Source organism: Rhinoderma darwinii, chromosome 7, assembly GCF_050947455.1.
Source record: "Rhinoderma darwinii isolate aRhiDar2 chromosome 7, aRhiDar2.hap1, whole genome shotgun sequence".
Lineage (NCBI taxonomy): Eukaryota > Metazoa > Chordata > Amphibia > Anura > Rhinodermatidae > Rhinoderma > Rhinoderma darwinii.
In genome coordinates, this window is record NC_134693.1 from 81,853,582 (window position 1) to 81,871,378 (window position 17,797).

At 41.1% G+C, this 17,797-nt stretch overlaps 1 protein-coding gene across 7 annotated transcripts in view; it reads left to right on the plus strand.

Moving 5' to 3' along the window:
• Positions 1–17,797, plus strand: part of LOC142657993 (40-kDa huntingtin-associated protein-like) — a 186,660-nt gene that overhangs the window by 45,435 nt on the left and 123,428 nt on the right. For 6 of the 7 annotated variants that reach the window (XM_075833623.1, XM_075833621.1, XM_075833619.1 and 3 more), the window contains 2 exons: positions 3,920–4,079; positions 5,809–5,877. In XM_075833623.1, the coding sequence (XP_075689738.1) occupies positions 3,920–4,079; positions 5,809–5,877 (229 nt within the window). The remainder of the gene's footprint in view (positions 1–3,919; positions 4,080–5,808; positions 5,878–17,797) is intronic. The other variant, XM_075833622.1, reaches the window with a different exon arrangement.

The following is a 17,797-nucleotide window of genomic DNA, read 5'->3' on the forward strand; positions in this document are numbered from 1 at the left end:
TCCCAGCCTAATAATACCGGGCTGCAGCTGCCCCGTGCCCGGCCATTTCTACAGATGGTCGGGTACTGGCTCGTACCCGGCTCCTCCCAGTACCCCTGGTGGCTGGAGGTACAGGGGTAATAATGGGGGGGGGGGGTTTAAGTGTTAGCCTCTTCATCGGCTAACATTTAAGCCCCGCCTTAGTAATGGACGCTGTCAATCGGCCAGTGGCCATTACTAAGGCGGTAGTAATAAAGTTTAAAAAAAATAAAAGGACATAGAAAAAATATTTTATTGAAATAAAGAACCCTCAACCATTTTATTGAGCATAAAAAAAATGCTGTAATCGAAGTAGTCCTTTAATCCGATGTAGTCCGACGACCAAACCTGTGAAAAAACACAAACGAACACACACAAAAAATTTGTAACGCATAAAAAAGCAAAACAATACTTCTACTTCCCTTTCCTGGGTCCAGCGCTGAAGCAGCAATGTCAGCGTGCTAGGCCCTATATCTAATCCTATCATTTGTGATGGTCTGCTGTGCCACTGTATCTAAACCTATCCATACCTATAGGGTCATGGTGGTATAGATATGCTGTTTCATTATATATATATATATAATATAAAATCTAACACACACACACTTTCTTGGGTTGGATATATGTATTGGGGCTATTTCCCCTGACATTTTAAGACCTTAGCGACGTCCCTGGCTGCTAGTGCTGCATTGTTGAGTCACCTAGGAGACCCAGTGATGCAGCTGAAAGCTGCGGGCTGTTGGCCATGAGAAGTTTGGCCGGGGGTGGGGGGGGGGTTTGCATCGGGGCCCATGAGCCTTTAGCTAAGCCCCTGGCTCTGCTGGTTTATGGTTGGTGGATTTTCCTTTTGGTGTAGGTAAGCCATTCATTTTGTTTAGGTAGATCTGGAAATGGTGCATGAGGTTTAATTGGAAACCATGGGGTAATCTCCTTAGGGGGTATATCCGGTCTCTGCTAGATTCGGCCCAGATCATCCAGGTGTTTTTATAGTAATTTGTTTGCCATTGCATAATACTGATTGGCCAAACGGGAACAACCATCGAAAAGTGATCTTTCTCGACCTAAGCACATCCGTTTGTGGTTTCAACAGACGTCTCTTAGCAAGTGTGCTCGCTGCAATGTCCTGAAAGAAAAAGATTTGTGCACACACATACGCAAGTGAGGAACGTTCTCTGGTTTTTTGGAGTATTGTGGCAGTATCAACATAGCTTAGGAGCCCAGAGATGACATCCCTCGGCGGGTCTGAAGTAGCAGGTTTGGGGCGCAGTGCCCTATCGATCCGTTTCACAACAATTTACTACGCCCTTTCTTTCCCTAATAGATCAGAGAACAGACATGGCAGCAGATGGTAATGCTTCATGTGCAACATTTTACGGTATGCCTCTGTCGTATATTTTTTCCTGCGATTTTCTTGGTCCTCTATCTTAAGGAGAGCGTAATTGAGGTGGCCTTGTTGTGCTAAGCTATTGGTTTGGTCTCCAGTGACTCTACTCTGCTCCCTATATGTTTAATTTTCATTTCAATATCAAATAGCTCCTTTAACACGGGGGAGAGGGCCAGAGACGGAAGTTTTTTCAGAAATACTTTGGAAAGGATGCAGGTTTCAGACGTAGCAGCTGCCTTAGAGGTATTACTATCCTCATCAGATTCCACTCCGTGGTCATGTTCCTCAGCGTCTCCTGAGTAGTGTTTACCCTAGTCCGTAAAAGAGGGGTCTTATTTCCTAAGAAATGTATCCAAATCCTGTTGGCTCTTACACTTTTTCGGTGTTCCCAACAGTTCTCCGTTTTTGTCTTTTAGCTGGTTTGACCATTGTAGATATGTTGTCGTGCAAGAGAGTGCAAACTTCTCAGGCTAATCTAAATGCCCCACATCATCTGACGCCATAGGTTTATTTGGCGTTGTGGTAAAGTTCTAGCAAAAGGGTTCAAGTTCAATACAAGTGAATAGTTCCAAAATGGGAAGCATTCTGGGCCCAGTGTCCAGAGAAAAATTAGAGCAGTGCTCCTTAAGGCAGTGGGTCTACGTGGTGGAGTTAAGTGGAAGTATGGAGTAGCACTGAATGAACAGTGTTATGTCAGTTATGTTATTTCCACTAAAGCTGCCTCGATCTTCCCAGTAAATCATCCTCCTAATACACAGGAGGACAGGGGAGGGGGTTTATGAATGTGGCACTTACTCGGTAGTCCGGGACCACTGTGATGTGTCTGTAGGACTGCGAAGGCAGTGTTGAGGCCTGCTGTCTGTCTGAGGGAGATGGCCGCTGCTCCACGTGGTCCGTGGGGCACTCTTGTCAGGCAAACTCGGCTGCCTAGCCTACCGTCTCTTCTGCTCCTCCAGTAAGGCCACCCAACTGTCCCATTCTCTGAAGGTAAAACAGCTGTCTCACTCGTTGGTAAGCGCCTCGTGTCTCCAATTCGCACGGGCAACGATGTCTGGTAGACACCGCCGCTGCTATTTAGGTAGTGATGGGTGTAAGACGACAGATGTGCTCTGATTCTCCACTATGTCCGCAGAGCTCTCTCTACATGCATCCAACCCGATCAGCGTCCAAGCCACGCCCACGATTGAATTCTTTTTAACTTGCTCCTTGTATTAATTTTTTTAGCTGCAGGGAACATTTGCGCAAACCAATGCTTCCCCTGATGAATTGAATATGGAGAGGCTGTCCAAATGGGCCAACCCCTTGTAAAATTTCATTAATGCAGAATTAATAAGAACTCGTTAGTGCTGATTTTTGAAATGATTTGAATTAACTTGGACCAAGGAGCAGAAGGGGGGGGGGGGACGTGACTCAACGTGCGTATATTGCAAAGTTATTTTTAAATTTATAAATAAGGGTAACTACACTTTCATCAAAATTTTGTTATGTTCTAGAGACATCTAAAGTTTGAATCCGTGGGAGACCCGCACGATTGCTGAAACAAAGGTGCAGAAGCGCCCTGCACCTTCGGCTGTGATCGGCACTCTTAGACGTTTTATGTAAGCCGTCTTCAGACTGACGGTGAGTGCTGATAACAATCGAAGGAGCAAAGTGCTCAGCTGAGCGCTTCTGCACCTTTGTTTTAGCAACAGTGGGGGGTCTCGGCACCCGGACCTCTACCGATCCAAACTTTTAATATTTTCTATGACCTATCAGAAGTTTGATGAACGTGCACTCACTCTTTAAAAAAAATAAAGTTTTACATTTCATTAAAATGTTAGTACAAGTTATTCATCAGAAAAACAAAGAAACCTATTTAGGGTGCCGTTCATTTGCCTTTAGTACAGCTTTCATTCTTTTTGGGAGTCTTGCTAACTAATTTACCTTAAGGACTCATTCAGGCGAGCTTGATACTCGTCCGTGTGCTGTGCGTTGAAACAATGCACAGCACACGGCCCCATTTATTTTAAGGCTACATTCAGACAAGCGTGTCCCATTTGCATGCTTAAAAAAAAAAACGCAGCGCTTTTCTTGTAGATTGTCCATGTGCGTTTTTCACGACCGTGCAAGCAGTCTTTTTTTTTTTTTCTTCTCTGCTTTTCTATGTAACTGATGCGTGAAACACGGACAGCAGACGGATGTCGTCCGTGTGCTGTCCGTGGTTTTCACGCACCCATAGGGCAACTAGGTGAAAATGCACCAATATAGGACATGCAGTGAGTTTCACGCAACGGACACTCGCTGCGTAAAAACTCACGCATGTGTAAATAGCCCCATTGAAATGAATGGGTCCGTGTGCTGTGAGTTATTTCAACGCACAGCACACGGACGAGGAACACGCTCGTCTGAATGAGCCCTAAGTATGTGAGTCTCTCTACAAGAAGATTCCAGAGATACCACTTCCAGTAATCTGATTATTCCAGTAGAATGTGGGGAAATACTGGACACCATTAACATGTTTGTTTGTTTGTTTTGCAGGTGTGAACAGACACTGTTCAATGCATCGGGAGAAGCCATGGCTCTGACTGAGGCTGCCCGCCTCTTTCTGCAGGAGGAGAAGGACACACAACATTTAAAATGCCCAGGATTTGAAGAACATTTGCAGGCTGCTATTAACTGCTATAGCTTTGCCATCAAGGTTAGCTATGCTGTATCCTTGGCTCACATGGTGCACAAATACTGAATGTGTTTGAATTGAAAGTTGTTCTCTAGTTTAGGGAACACCTATAATGGATTCATTTACAGTAACTCGGCACCAAATCAGGTGACCGTTTGTAATATATAACTGTTGCCTGATCTGATGGTTTTGGGGACTGGAGCTGTATGGAGATGCTGTCTAGGTTGAAGTTACATAAGCATGTATCATATCCTATGGCTCCAAGAATGGGTGAGCCATCATTCAAGCTAGGCGTTCTGCTTCTCATTAACCCCTTTATATAGAATCCGGGAATAGTGTTCAGTGACTATTTATAACATTTCTTTTCTATTTTTTTTTGTTCTTTTTGCAAGGGCATTTGAGGATGTATTCGATGGCCAGTTAGTAGCTTTATTCCATTTGTACCAAGCGATGGACAGTTTAGGTATTTGTATATTTTTTTTTTTTAAAGATTTATTTAAAGTGACTTGCTTAGAAATGAATTCTTAGAGGACACAGATCACATGCCTAATGTGATATGCGGACGCAACAGCTCAATTGTGGACGTTTCCAATGCAAAACGAGCACTGTGGTTAGAATATTTTTTTTTTTTACGAAGAACTGGTCATTTCAGCACCATGATGTCTCAGAAGCATTGACTCACACAGTGTCAGCCCGATGAGTTGTGTAAGATGAGAGAAACATTGCCACTTTCTTCACTTCTCCAAGTGAATGAGGCTGAGCCGCAATACCAGACACAGCCTCTGGAAAAGACAAGAGTGGCGCTGTTTCTGGAAAAACTTTTTTTTAATCTCTTTAATGGCCGCTTTCTATACATCACGGTATGCCAATTAAGAAAATGATGTATGTCCTAGCTGTAGGGGTGGTCCTTGCAAAAAAATACTTGAGTATGTGTATTGTGAAAATTAAGAAACTAGGGAGCACATCCCTTACATAATGTGCAATCTGCATTACTTATGACACAGATTGTTCAATCCTCAATGGAATTATTCACTATAATGTATTTTCTGTTAATGGGGGAGTTTCCATTCATTCAGCTCGTATTCATTATTCAGCTTATTCATTCAGCACTTTCTACATATTCGGAAATATATTTTGGTTTGAACCTTCCGTGAACCTAAATTGATGTTTGCTTTCGACTTTTCGTCATATGAATTCTTTGGATGACCCATGTTCTCTCTAGTTAATGGAGAGTCCTTCAAGATCTTAATGATGAGTGTTTGTACTCTACTCATTTGTGTACTCATGGTACAGAATGTGCATAATAGCATGTAGCCATTTATATGAAGCATTGTTAGTGGAATTTTTAAGTACGGCTATGTTCATACTTACATCCTGGTTTCTGTCTATAACCGAAACTAAAATGCATTGTGTGATCTGTTGTACTTAGGATGCCAGTGGCACACAATGGACCCCATTGATTTTGCAGTCCATTGGCTTCCATCGTGGCATGCAGTGGTGTTGTTCCTGTCAAATTTGATTAAACTGAACAGTGCTTCTGACAACAGTGTGAACGTAGTGTGAGGCGCTATCATTCCTGTCAAAACAATGGGGTTCGTTCAACACTGGTGGTATCCGTCGAGTGATGGATAAAGCTATGCAACATGGTTTCTTATGTTAATGTAGTCAGAACCTTACTTGTATCTTCTTCTTCTTATGTAGCGTGGGTAAATGAATAAAATAAATTCACTGGTTCCTCCTATTTTTTTAGGTTTACATTGAACTGAATCAGCCTGTCATGGCAGCCAGTTTATGCTTGGAACTGGGGAATTCTCTTAAGGTATTTCATAATGGAGCATTTCATGGTTCTTGCATTGATTTGAGCTTTATTGCTTTGTCTTTTTAACTTTTTTTTATTCATCATTTAAGACTATGATCACATTTGTGTTGGGGATTTCCATTAGGGTTTCCATCACATTTGATGTCCAGAATAGCACAGCGTGGGGCGCTATTCTTGCTGTCAAAACAGAAAACTAGACAGGGCCCCAACAGACCCCGTTATAAGTCAATGTGGTCTGCAGGGCATTGTTTGCATCTATCATACGTCGGATCCAACAGACTTTCGACAGCTGTTAAAAATGGAAGCCAGAATGCCAGAATGAGCAGAGCCTTCAATGTAACTTGGAGGCACTTTAGGGAAAATGGTATTGAATTGGGTAAATAACATTTCCATAATTGTTCAATGCTAGAACTATTGCTTCGGTTAGGCTTCATTCACATCTGTGTCTGGGTTCCATTTGTGGGTCCTGTCGGACCTTTCCGTCAGGGAAACTCATGAATGGAAACCATAGCGTTCCGTCTTCATTACCATTGATTTTAAATGGTAACACATCCGTTGCAAATGGTTTCCGTTTGTCACCGTTCTGAATGTTTTCTGTTGTTTTGACTGAATCAATAGCGCAGTCAACTAGGCAATGGATTCCGTCAAAATAATGGAAACCTTACAGAACTGTGACAAATGGAAACCATTTGCAGCGGATGCTTTACCATTGAAATCAATGTTAATGCAAACCGAAAGCTATGGTTTCTGTTTGTTTCAGTTTGTTTTCTGTTAATCGGTTCCCCTGACGGAAAGGTCCGATGGTACCCACGAACGGAACCCCGATGCAGATGTGAATGAAGCCTTCGATGTTTGGGGAATCTGAATCTACTGCAGGCCTGCCGGAGAGATTTCAGACCCTACCTGTCTATATTTAGGCTCATGACGATGATTTATATCTGGATTCTACTGAGTTCAGACTACCTTAAACTGAATCTAGTATGCTTCTAGGTAAGTATAAAATGCTCATACAAGGACCTGACACCAAGCAGCGTCAGCACCTTATATGCGATTTGTTGTTAAATATAAAACTTGTTTTTTTGGGGAATTTATTTTCTGATGATGCGAGTATTGTGTAACATGCAACGTCCTGACGCTACCTGGTGTCAGTACTATGTATGAGCAGCGGCTGGCTGAGTGAACCAGAGGGGATTCTGGGATGGTGCAGTAAGGTGAGCATACAAATATTTTTTTTATTGTCTGAAGTGGAAGAGGGGGGGGGTGTATGGGGCCTCTGTTTGGTTACACCCCACAGATAGAAATTTATGCTATAATTTCCGCCAGTTTAGTGGCGTAAATAAAAAAAATTGTGAGGCTGCGGTGGCCCCGCCCCCTTTGTTAAGCCACACTCTTTTTTTTTTTTTTTTTTTTTCCCCCCCCCCCCCCCAAGTGGTGAGGGTTGCTTGAAATGCAGAAAACTGGCGTAGAAAGGTTGATACATTTCCACCAATTTGTTATCATGGAAATTCTATCCTCTTCCAAATAATTTCTACGCACAGAACAGTCGCTCTACTTTTCTGGTAGAAAATGTCTCAAATTAACTTGCAGTACAGTTGATGTAGGCGCATAATTTCCCCTAAAACTATTTCTTATTTTGTATAAAAATAATTCAAGCCTTATTCTGTATCAAAACATGGTGGAAGTAGGGAGATAAATAGAGACACCGAATATATATTGTGTTTATATTGAGTTCTATCCATTGGTGGATATTTATCAAAACTGGTGTTCGGTACGATTCCAACTCTCGTTTTTCAGTGGCCGTTTGTATGGGCAACTGCACCAATTTTCCCTTGCATGAGTTTTGATGCATATCCCTCAAAGTATTTTGTCAATGTTTTTTTGGCTGCACTTTCTCTCATTGCCAGCTACAAATAATAATCCAATGTGGGTATAAATATAGACTCTCTGGAAGGTTCCTACATTGTGGCCGCATGCAGAAAAAATCAAGCCCACATGCAGTGGACAGGGTTTTTAAACGGCTTGTCAATTGGCTGCATTCTTTTTCTGGTAATACCGAAGTTTTACCAACAAAGCCGAATGGCCAATAAAGATCCGGTTAATGCCTGCATGGCTTTTCGGGATGAACTGCTGTATTATCTGCAAAATCATGCGGCCAATAACCAAACCATAATGGTTTAAAAACCCTGCCTACTACATGGGCAGCTGCAACATGGGAGTGTACACTTAAAGAGGCTCTGTCACCAAATTTTGCAACTCCTATCTGCTATTGCAGCAGATAGGCGCTGCAATGTAGATTACAGTAACGTTTTTATTTTTAAAAAACGAGCATTTTTGGCCAAGTTATGGCCATTTTTGTATTTATGCAAATGAGCCTTGCAAAAGTACAACTGGGCGTGTTGAAAAGTAAAAGTACAACTGGGTGTGTATTATGTGCGTACATCTGGGCGTGTTTACTTATTTTACTAGCTGGGCGTTCTGACGAGAAGTATCATCCACTTCTCTTCAGAACACCCAGCTTCTGGCAGTGCAGACACACAGCGTGTTTTCGAGAGACCACGCTGTGTTGTCACTCGCAGGTCCTGCATCGTGTCGGACGATCGAGGACACATCGGCACCAGAGGCTACAGTTGATTCTGCAGCAGCATCGGCGTTTGCAGGTAAGTCGATGTAGCTACTTACCTGCAAACGCTGATGCTGCTGCAGAATCAACTGTAGCCTCTGGTGCCGATGTGGCCGACACGATGCAGGACCTGGGGCAGGAAGTGAGTGACGTCACAGCGTGATCTCTCGAGAACACGGCTGTGTCTGCACTGCCAGAAGCTGGGCGTTCTGAAGAGAAGTGGATGATACTTCTCGTCAGAACGCCCAGCTAGTAAAAGTAGTAAAAACGCCCCGATGTACGCACATAATACACGCCCACTTGGACTTTTACTTTAAACACGCCCACTTGGACTTTAGCAAGCCTCATTTTCATAAATACAAAAATGGTCATAACTTGGACAAAAATGCTCGTTTTTAAAAAAATAAAAACGTTACTGTAATCTACATTGCAGCACCTATCTGCTGCAATAGCAGATAGGGGTTGCAAAATCTGGTGACAGAGCCTCTTTAAAGGTGTTTTTCCATTTTCAGATTGGTAATTCTTATTCACTATATAAATTAAAAGTTATGTGACTTTCTACTATACTTTGTGTTGTAATTCCTCACCATGTTCACAATATTAGTTTGCTGTGAGTGAAGGAGATCCCCTTTGTTTACACTGCGGGTGCTTTCACGTGTTCCAAATGACACCATTTTTAACCATTTACCTATGACTGCACCCCTGGAGAGACATCCCACGCTGGACAAGGAAGCCTGGGGAAATAAAAAAGGACACACCACTCCACACACCCAGTCAGGTTTAATGTCCTCCGGATGGGATTGTCCTGTGGTCAAGACAATCTCTCCAGGATTGCAGACCCTCTAGCAGGTACTCACCTGTGTTCCTAGGGGAAATCTGAAAGTGTAAAAATTCCGGTCACTCCCTCGTCTCCGGGTCACCGCTTTCCTCCGGGCGCTGGTAGCTATGCAGTGGTCGGTGCCGGAAGCAGAAGGGTCCGACCATAGTGCAGCAGCCGTGCTGTGTTACTGCAGCTTTGCTCCTATTCACTTGAATAGGAGCAGAGCTGCAGCACGTCTGCTTCACTGTGGTCGGAGCCTTCTGCTTCCGGCATGACCACTGCATAGCTTACGGCAACTGGAATAGCTCATCTGTGCGGGGTCCGGGTGTCATACCCCCACAGATCATATACTGATGACCCATTCTGCGGATAGGTCATCAATATAACAAGGCTGCTGGCCTTTGAAGCAGCTGATTGACACTGCATGCTGTTATTGAGTTTGATTTACAAGTACACCCAGATCCTTCTCAACAAGTGAATCCGCCAGTGTAGCTCCCCCTAGGACATATGATGCATGCAGGTTGTTGGTACCCAGATGCATAACTTTACATTTATCTACATTAAACTTCATCTGCCAAGTGGATGCCCAAACACTTAGTTTGTTTAAATCTGCCTGCAATTCATGAACATCTTCCATAGACTGAACTATATTACATAGCTTGGTGTCATCTGCAAAAATAGAAATAGTGCTATTAATCCCATCCTCTATATCATTAATAAATAAGTTGAATAATAGTGGTCCCAGCACTGAACCCTGGGGTACACCACTTATAACCGGGGACCATTCAGAGTAGGAATCATTGACCACAACTCTCTGGATACGGTCCTTGAGCCAATACTCAATCCAATTACAAACTATATTTTCTAAACCTATAGTCCTTAATTTACCCATTAGACGTCTAGGAGGGACAGTGTCAAATGCCTTTGCAAAGTCCAAAAACACTAAATCCACAGCGGCCCCTCTGTCTAGGCTTCTGCTCACCTCTTCATAAAAACAGATTAGGTTAGTTTGACAACTTCTGTCCTTAGTAAAACCATGCTGGCTGTCACTTATAATGCTATTTATTGTCACATAATCCTGTATATAGTCCCTCAATAGCCCCTCAAACATTTTCCCCACGATGGGTGTTAAGCTTACTGGTCTATAATTACCCGGGGAAGACCTAGAGCCCTTTTTGAAAATCGGCATTACATTTGCGCTGCGCCAGTCCCATGGCACTATACCAGTCACTAGAGATTCTCTGAATATTATGAAAAGGGGGACAGAAATAACTGAACTAAGCTCTTTAAGAATTCTAGGGTGTATCCCATCTGGTCCCGGGGCCTTGTGCACATTTATTTTATTTAATTTAGCTTGGACCATATCTACATTCATCCAATTCAGTATATCAACTGATATATTAACAGCACTGGCACCGGCTACATCAGCTGCTCTTTCTTCTGTTGTATATACAGAGCTAAAGAACCCATTTAGTAACTCTGCCTTCTCTTGATCCCCTGTGACCAACTCCCCATTACCATTATCTAGGGGTCCTACATGTTCAGACCTTGGCTTTTTAGCATTTATATACTTGAAGAATTTTTGGGATTTGTTTTACTATCCTTGGCCACCTGCCTTTCATTTTGTATTTTTGCTAATTTTATTACCTTTTTACAGATTTTATTAAGCTCTTTATATTTTACAAAGGCTGCAGATGTACCCTCAGATTTGTATTTTTTAAATGCCCTTTTTTTTTGTCATGTATTGCCCATTTCACAGAAGGTGTAAGCCATGTGGGGTTTAATTTGAGTCGTTTATACTTGTTACCTATAGGAATAAATTTTGCACTATAATTCAAAGTAGATTTGAAAATCTCCCATTTATCATTTGTACGATTATTTGACATTCGTTCTTCCCAGTCTATATCCTGAATTGCAGCCCTCATCCTGGGGAAATTGGCTTTCTTAAAATTAAATGTTTTTGCCCTCCCAGCCTGCGTTTGTTTTTTACAGTATAGGTAAAATATAACTATATTGTGATCACTGTTACCGAGGTTTTCACGAACATTGACATTCCCAACAAGATCTGCATTATTAGAAATGACCAGATCCAACAGAGCTTCACCTCTAGTCGGGTCTTCCACAAACTGGCCCATAAAATTTTCCTGCAACAGGTTGAGGAAATGTCTCCCCTTTGCAGTTGAAGCTGAACCATGACACCAATTAATATCCTGGAAATTAAAATCTCCCATTATCACTACAGTACCCGCCTGTGCAGAATGCTCCATCTGTTTATATAGCTGAACTTCCATCTTCTCAGTTATATTGGGGGGTCTATAGATTACACCAAAAGTAATTTTTTCAGTGTTTACCTCCCTTTCTAGTTCCACCCACAAGGTTTCAACCTCCTCACAGTCTTCACCCACTATTGTCTCTTTCACACTCGCCTTCATATCATTTCTCACATACAGACATACACCACCACCTTTCCTATTTGTCCTGTCTTTGCGAAAAAAGTGTAAAACCCTGTAGATTTACAGCCCAGTCATGTGAAGAGTCCAGCCATGTTTCAGCAACACCAACTATATCTATATTTTCTTCCAGTATCAAGGCCTCCAGCTCCCCCATTTTGCTTGCTAGACTTCTGGCATTTGTGAACATACACTTTAACTTGCCTGTCAGTTTTTCACTTTTATCAGAAATGATCTGAGTGGTCCCTGCTGACATAGTCACTGTGATAGACCCATCACCGTGATCTAGGTTATTATATTTTATAAAATCCAGCCAGGACGTTGGCTGTGTCTTCCTCTCCCCTCACTGTAGTTGATCTGTGAGGGGAGAGAGACAATATAAGCAAATCCTGAGCTGTAGAAGTGAAGTGAATTGAAAAATTACACATCATCCCCTGTGTGATCTGTATGTTTTCTACCTGCCAGCCAGTTATACGTAATTTTTCCTGCACTGCTTTTAGTAATCTATTTATCTACCTAGTGATACGCAGGGCATCCTTTTTTTTTTTTTTTCTTGGTTTAAAAAAGAAAAAAAAACAAAAAACGTAAAAAAAAGGTTAACGGTTACAGTTCAACCTAAATAATGGCTCTGAGAATGTTTAATGCGGAGCAAGCGTACACCTTGCTGTGCCCCTGCAGTTCAGGTAGTGACACTGACTCTGCTTCAGAGGTAGAACTATTTTCAGATGACTCAATTTCTACTTCTACTTCTACCTCTGGACCCCATAGCCCTATGGTGGTGGAGTCAGCCATCACTGTCGAATACCAAGGTGCAGGGCCTAGTGCCTAGTGGTACAGTCCCTCCCGTGTTTTGGGATCCTGCAATTTCACAGACCGAGCAATGCCCCAAATTGTGCCAATGGTCACAGTGACTGATGTAATAAACCAGAAAGAGAAGAAAAGTCACGACCAAGTATTTGCAAAATTACAAACATCTTTATTTCAGTCAAAAATACACAGAAAAAAACACATTACAACTATACACAGTAAAAAGAATGAACCCTCATAAAGAGATGGAATCCGAACATGAAAGCAGCCTGGTCCCCCTGATGTTAAATTGGTCACAAGATCCCACAAAGAGCATAAATAAATATTTTTAGGCAGGTGCTAAGCATAGTACATTTGCACAGATAGATACCTAATAAAATACATGCAAAGTGCAGTCATAGGCAAACTAATGAGCAGTATACCTACACCTACGTAGTGGAAAATGAGCAGGAGATCAGGACCGGGAGGGGAGACCGCTGCCAGACCCGACGCGCGTTTCGACACATACAGGAGCTGTGACAGCTGCTGTCTTGTACAGCAGCTGTCAGCTCCTACAGCGGGGACCGATCGCTGTGTCCCCGCTGATTAACCCCTTAAAAGCCGCGTTCTATAGAGATCGCGGCTTTTTAGGGGTTAAGCTGCCATTGCCGGCCTACTACACGATAGCGGCCGGCGATGGTGACTATGGCAACCGGACACCAAACAATGGCGTCAGGCTATGCCATAGACGGAAGCCTAGTGGGTCCTGACAACGTCAGGACCCACTATGCTTGCTGTCAGTGAGTAGCTGACAGTTCTAATACACTGCACTACACATGTAGTGCAGTGTATTAGAATTGCGATCAGGGCCTCCTGCCCTCAAGTCCCCTAGTGGGACAAAGTATTAAAGTTAAAAAAAAGTAAAAAAAAGATGTGTAAAAATAAGAAAATAAAAGTTTTAAAAGTAAAAATCCCCCTTTTTACCTTATCAGTCATTTATTATTAATAAAAATATATAAATAAACTATACATAATTGGTATCGCCGCATCCGTAACGGCCTGAACTACAAAATTATTTCGTTATTTATCCCGCACGATAAACGCCGTAAAAGAAAATAATAAACCGTACCACAATCACAATTGTTTGGTCACTTCACATCCCAAAAAATGGAATAAAAAGAGATACAAAAAGTCGCATGTACCTAAAAATGGTACTGATCGAAACTACAGTTCGTTGCGCAAAAAATAAGTCCTCGCACGGCTTTATTGATTGCAAAATTAAAAAGTTCTGGCGCTTAGAATAAGGTAACACAAAAAGTGAATGATTTTTTACAAAACTTATTTTATTGTGCAAACGCCATAAGACCTAAAAAAAACCCTATAAACATCTGGTATCGCCGTAATCGTATCGCCCCGCAGAATAAAGTGAATATGTCATTTATAGCGCACGGTGAACGCTGTAAAAAAAATAGAATAAAAAAACAATAGTAGAATTGCTGTTTTTTAGTCACCACACCACTTAAAAATAGAATAAAAACTGATCAAAAAGCTGCATGCACCCCAAGAAAACTACAATTATGCGGGGCGATACGATTACGGCGATACCAGATGTTTATATTTTTTTTTATGTCTTATGGCGTTTGCACAATAAAATATGTTTGGTAAAAAACTTTTTGTGTTACCTTATTCTAAGAGCCATAACGTTTTTATTTTTCAATCAATAAAGCCGTGCGAGGACTTATTTTTCCATAACGAACTGTAGTTTCGATCAGCACCATTTTTCGGTACATGCGACTTTTTGATCTCTTTTTTTTTTTTTTTCATTTTTTGGGATGTGAAGTGACCAAACAATTGTGATTGTGGTACGGTTTATTATTATTTTCTTTTACGGCGTTCACCGTGCGGGATAAATAACGAAATAATTTTGTAGTTCAGGCCGTTACGGACGCGGCGATACCAATTATGTATAGTTTATTTGTTTGTTTATATATTTTTATTAATAATAAATGACTGATAAGGTAAAAAGGGGGATTTTTACTTTTAAAACTTTTATTTTCTTATTTTTACACATATTTTTTTTACTTTTTTTTAACTTTAATACTTTGTCCCACTAGGGGACTTGAGGGCAGGAGGCCCTGATCGCAATTCTAATACACTGCACTACATGCGTAGTGCAGTGTATTAGAACTGTCAGCTACTCACTGACAGCAAGCAGTGGGTCCTGACGTTGTCAGGACCCACTAGGCTTCCTTCGATGGCATAGCCGGACGCCATTGTTTGGTGTCCGGTTGCCATAGTCACCATCGCCGGCCGCTATCGTGTAGCAGGCCGGCGATGGTAGCTTAACACCTAAAAAGCTGCGATCTCTATTGAACGCGGCTTTTAAAGGGTTAATCAGCGGGGACACAGCGATCGGTCCCCGCTGTAGGAGCTGTGACAGCTGCTGTACGAGACAGCAGCTGTCACAGCTCCTGTATGTGTCGGGAGGACGGCCGAAATGGCCGTTACTCTCGTGACGTACTATACCGTCATGGAGCGCGAACGTGGCGGTTTCCATGACTGAATAGTACGCCACTGAGCGTTAAGGGGTTAAAAAAAAAAATGTTGGACAGCATGCTCACTATACCACTAGATGAATACCTTTTTAGGGGTTTTTAAAATGGTCATTTATGGCTGTTTTTGTTTTTGTTTTGTTTTTTGGTTCAGGCAACTCAATGTCTCTAAATGCATGATATGGGGCCTAGAATTGTATTCCATTGTGCCCTGAAAGCCAAAGTGTGCTCCCACTTTTTGGGCCAGCCTCACGTCTAATAAGCAGATTGGGGCAAAAATGGGAGTATTTTTGAAAACAGGAGAAACCGGGTGATGGCTTTTGGGGTGTGTTTCTTCATTCTCATGTTCGCTTTACAAAGAAATCAGTCTTCAAATTTTACTTTTATGAAAAAAGTTTTTTTTTTTTACCTGTTATGCATTAAATTTTGCAAAACACTGTGGGGTCAAAACACTCACTACACCCCTAGATAAATACCTTAAGGGGTCTAGTTTTCTAAATGGGGTCGTTTATGGGGCTTTTCTATTGTTCTGGCAGCTCAAAGCCTCTCCAAATGTACAGTGGGGCCTAAAACGTTTTCAAGCAAAATGAGTCCTGAAAGCCTCTGGTTTCTCCCTTCCTTTTGAGCCCTGCCGTGTGTCCAGGCAACGCATTAGGGCCAAAATGAGGGTATTTTTGAAAACGGGAGAAACCGGGTGATAGATTTTGGGGTGTTTCTTCATTCTCATGTTCGCTTTACAAAGAAATGTGTCTTTAAAATTACACATTTGTGAAAAAAAATTAATTTACATTTCTTTTACGCCTGCTTTGCATGAATTCTTACAAAAAAAACTGTTGGCTAAAAAAAAGTTACAACACCCCTTACTAAATACCTTAAGGGGTGTAGCTTTCAAAATGGGGTCACTTGTGGGGATTTCTATCACTCTGACACCTTTTTTTTTTTTTTTAAAAGTGCTGCCAAAATACGGTAAAGAGATGGAAATATATATGTAATAAAAAAATTTACAGTATGTACATATGTGACATATTGCAGTTAAAAATAAGGAAAAATGTTAATTTTTACAATTTTCTTATTTTTCTATATTTTTAATTAATTTACGCAAATCATATCAGTCTACTTTTACCACTAAAATAAAGTACAATGTGATGAAAAAACAATGTCAGAATTACTTGGATGTTCAAAACTTTCACAGAGTTATTCTATGATAAAGTCAAACATACCAGATTTGACAAATCTGGCTTGGTCGTTAACCCCTTTAGGACGCAGCCTGTTTTGGCCTTGTGGCACAGCCGTTTTTTTTCAAATCTGACATGTCACTTTATGTGGTAATAACTTGGGAATGCTTTTACCTATCCAAGCGATTCTGAGATTGTTTTCTCGTGACATATTGTACTTTATAATAGTGGAAAAATTTGGTCAATAAATTCAATATTTATTTGTGAAAAACACCAAAATTTAGAGAAAATTAGCAAAAATGTGCATTTTTCTAAATGTAAATGTATCTGCTTGTAAAACAGATAGTAATACCACACAAAATAGTCATAAGTTACCATTTCCCATATGTGTACTTTTATATTTGCATCGTTTTTTTTGAACATCCTTTTATTTTTCTAGGACGTTACAAGGCTTAGAACTTTAGCAGCAATTTCTCACATTTTCAAGAAAATTTCAAAAGGCTATTTTTACAGGTACCAGTTTAGTTCTGAAGTGGTTTTGAGGGCCTTATATATTAGAATCCCCCAATAAATCACCCCATTTTAAAAACTGCACCCCTCAAAGTATTAAAAACAGCATTCCGAAAGTTTCTTAACCGTTTAGGCGTTTCACACAAAATAAAGCAAAGTAGAGGGGAAATTGAAAAATTGCATTTTTTATTTTTTTAGCCGAAATTCATTTGTAATAAAAAAAAAAAACCGCAACTCAATATTTATTGCCCAGGTCCTTCAGTTTTTAAATCCCAATAAAAACACTTCTTTATAAAATAATTTATTTTCTGTGTCACCATATTCTGAGAGCCGTAACTTTTTTTTATTTTTCAGTCAAAAAAGCTGTGGGAGGTCTTTTTTGCGGGACGAGTTGTAGTTTTTATTGGTACTATTTTTGGGTACATGCGACTTTTTGATCACTTTTTATTCTATATTTTGGGAGGGGTGGTGAACAAAAAATTTTGATTTTGGCATTGTGTTTAGTTTTTTTTTTTTGCGGTGTTCACCGTGCGGTAAAAATAACATTATAGTTTTATAGATTGGGTCGTTACGAACGCGGTGATACCAAATATGTGTACTGTTTTTTAACGTTTTGATTTTTTCCCTATAATAAGAGACTTATTATAGGAAAAAAACACTTATTTTTACTTTTGTAAAACATTTTTATGAAATTTTTTTTTTAACTTTTTTCTTTACTTTTAACACTTTTTTAGGTAGTGTAATGTATTCCAACTGTCAGTGTGACGTCAGTCACTCTGACAGTTAGTCTACGAGGACCAGCCAGAGGCTGGTCCTTATGTGCTTCCATACATGGCAGACCAGGAGGCCCTTGTCTGGCCCCCGGGTGCCATCACAAGCATCAGCAGCCCCCACAATTGCATGGGGGCTGCTGATGTGCTGCAAACCCCCTACATGCGGAGATCGCAATCGAGTTCCGCATTTAACAGGTTAATTGTCAAAATCAGCGGCAATGGTGGAGTGTCAGC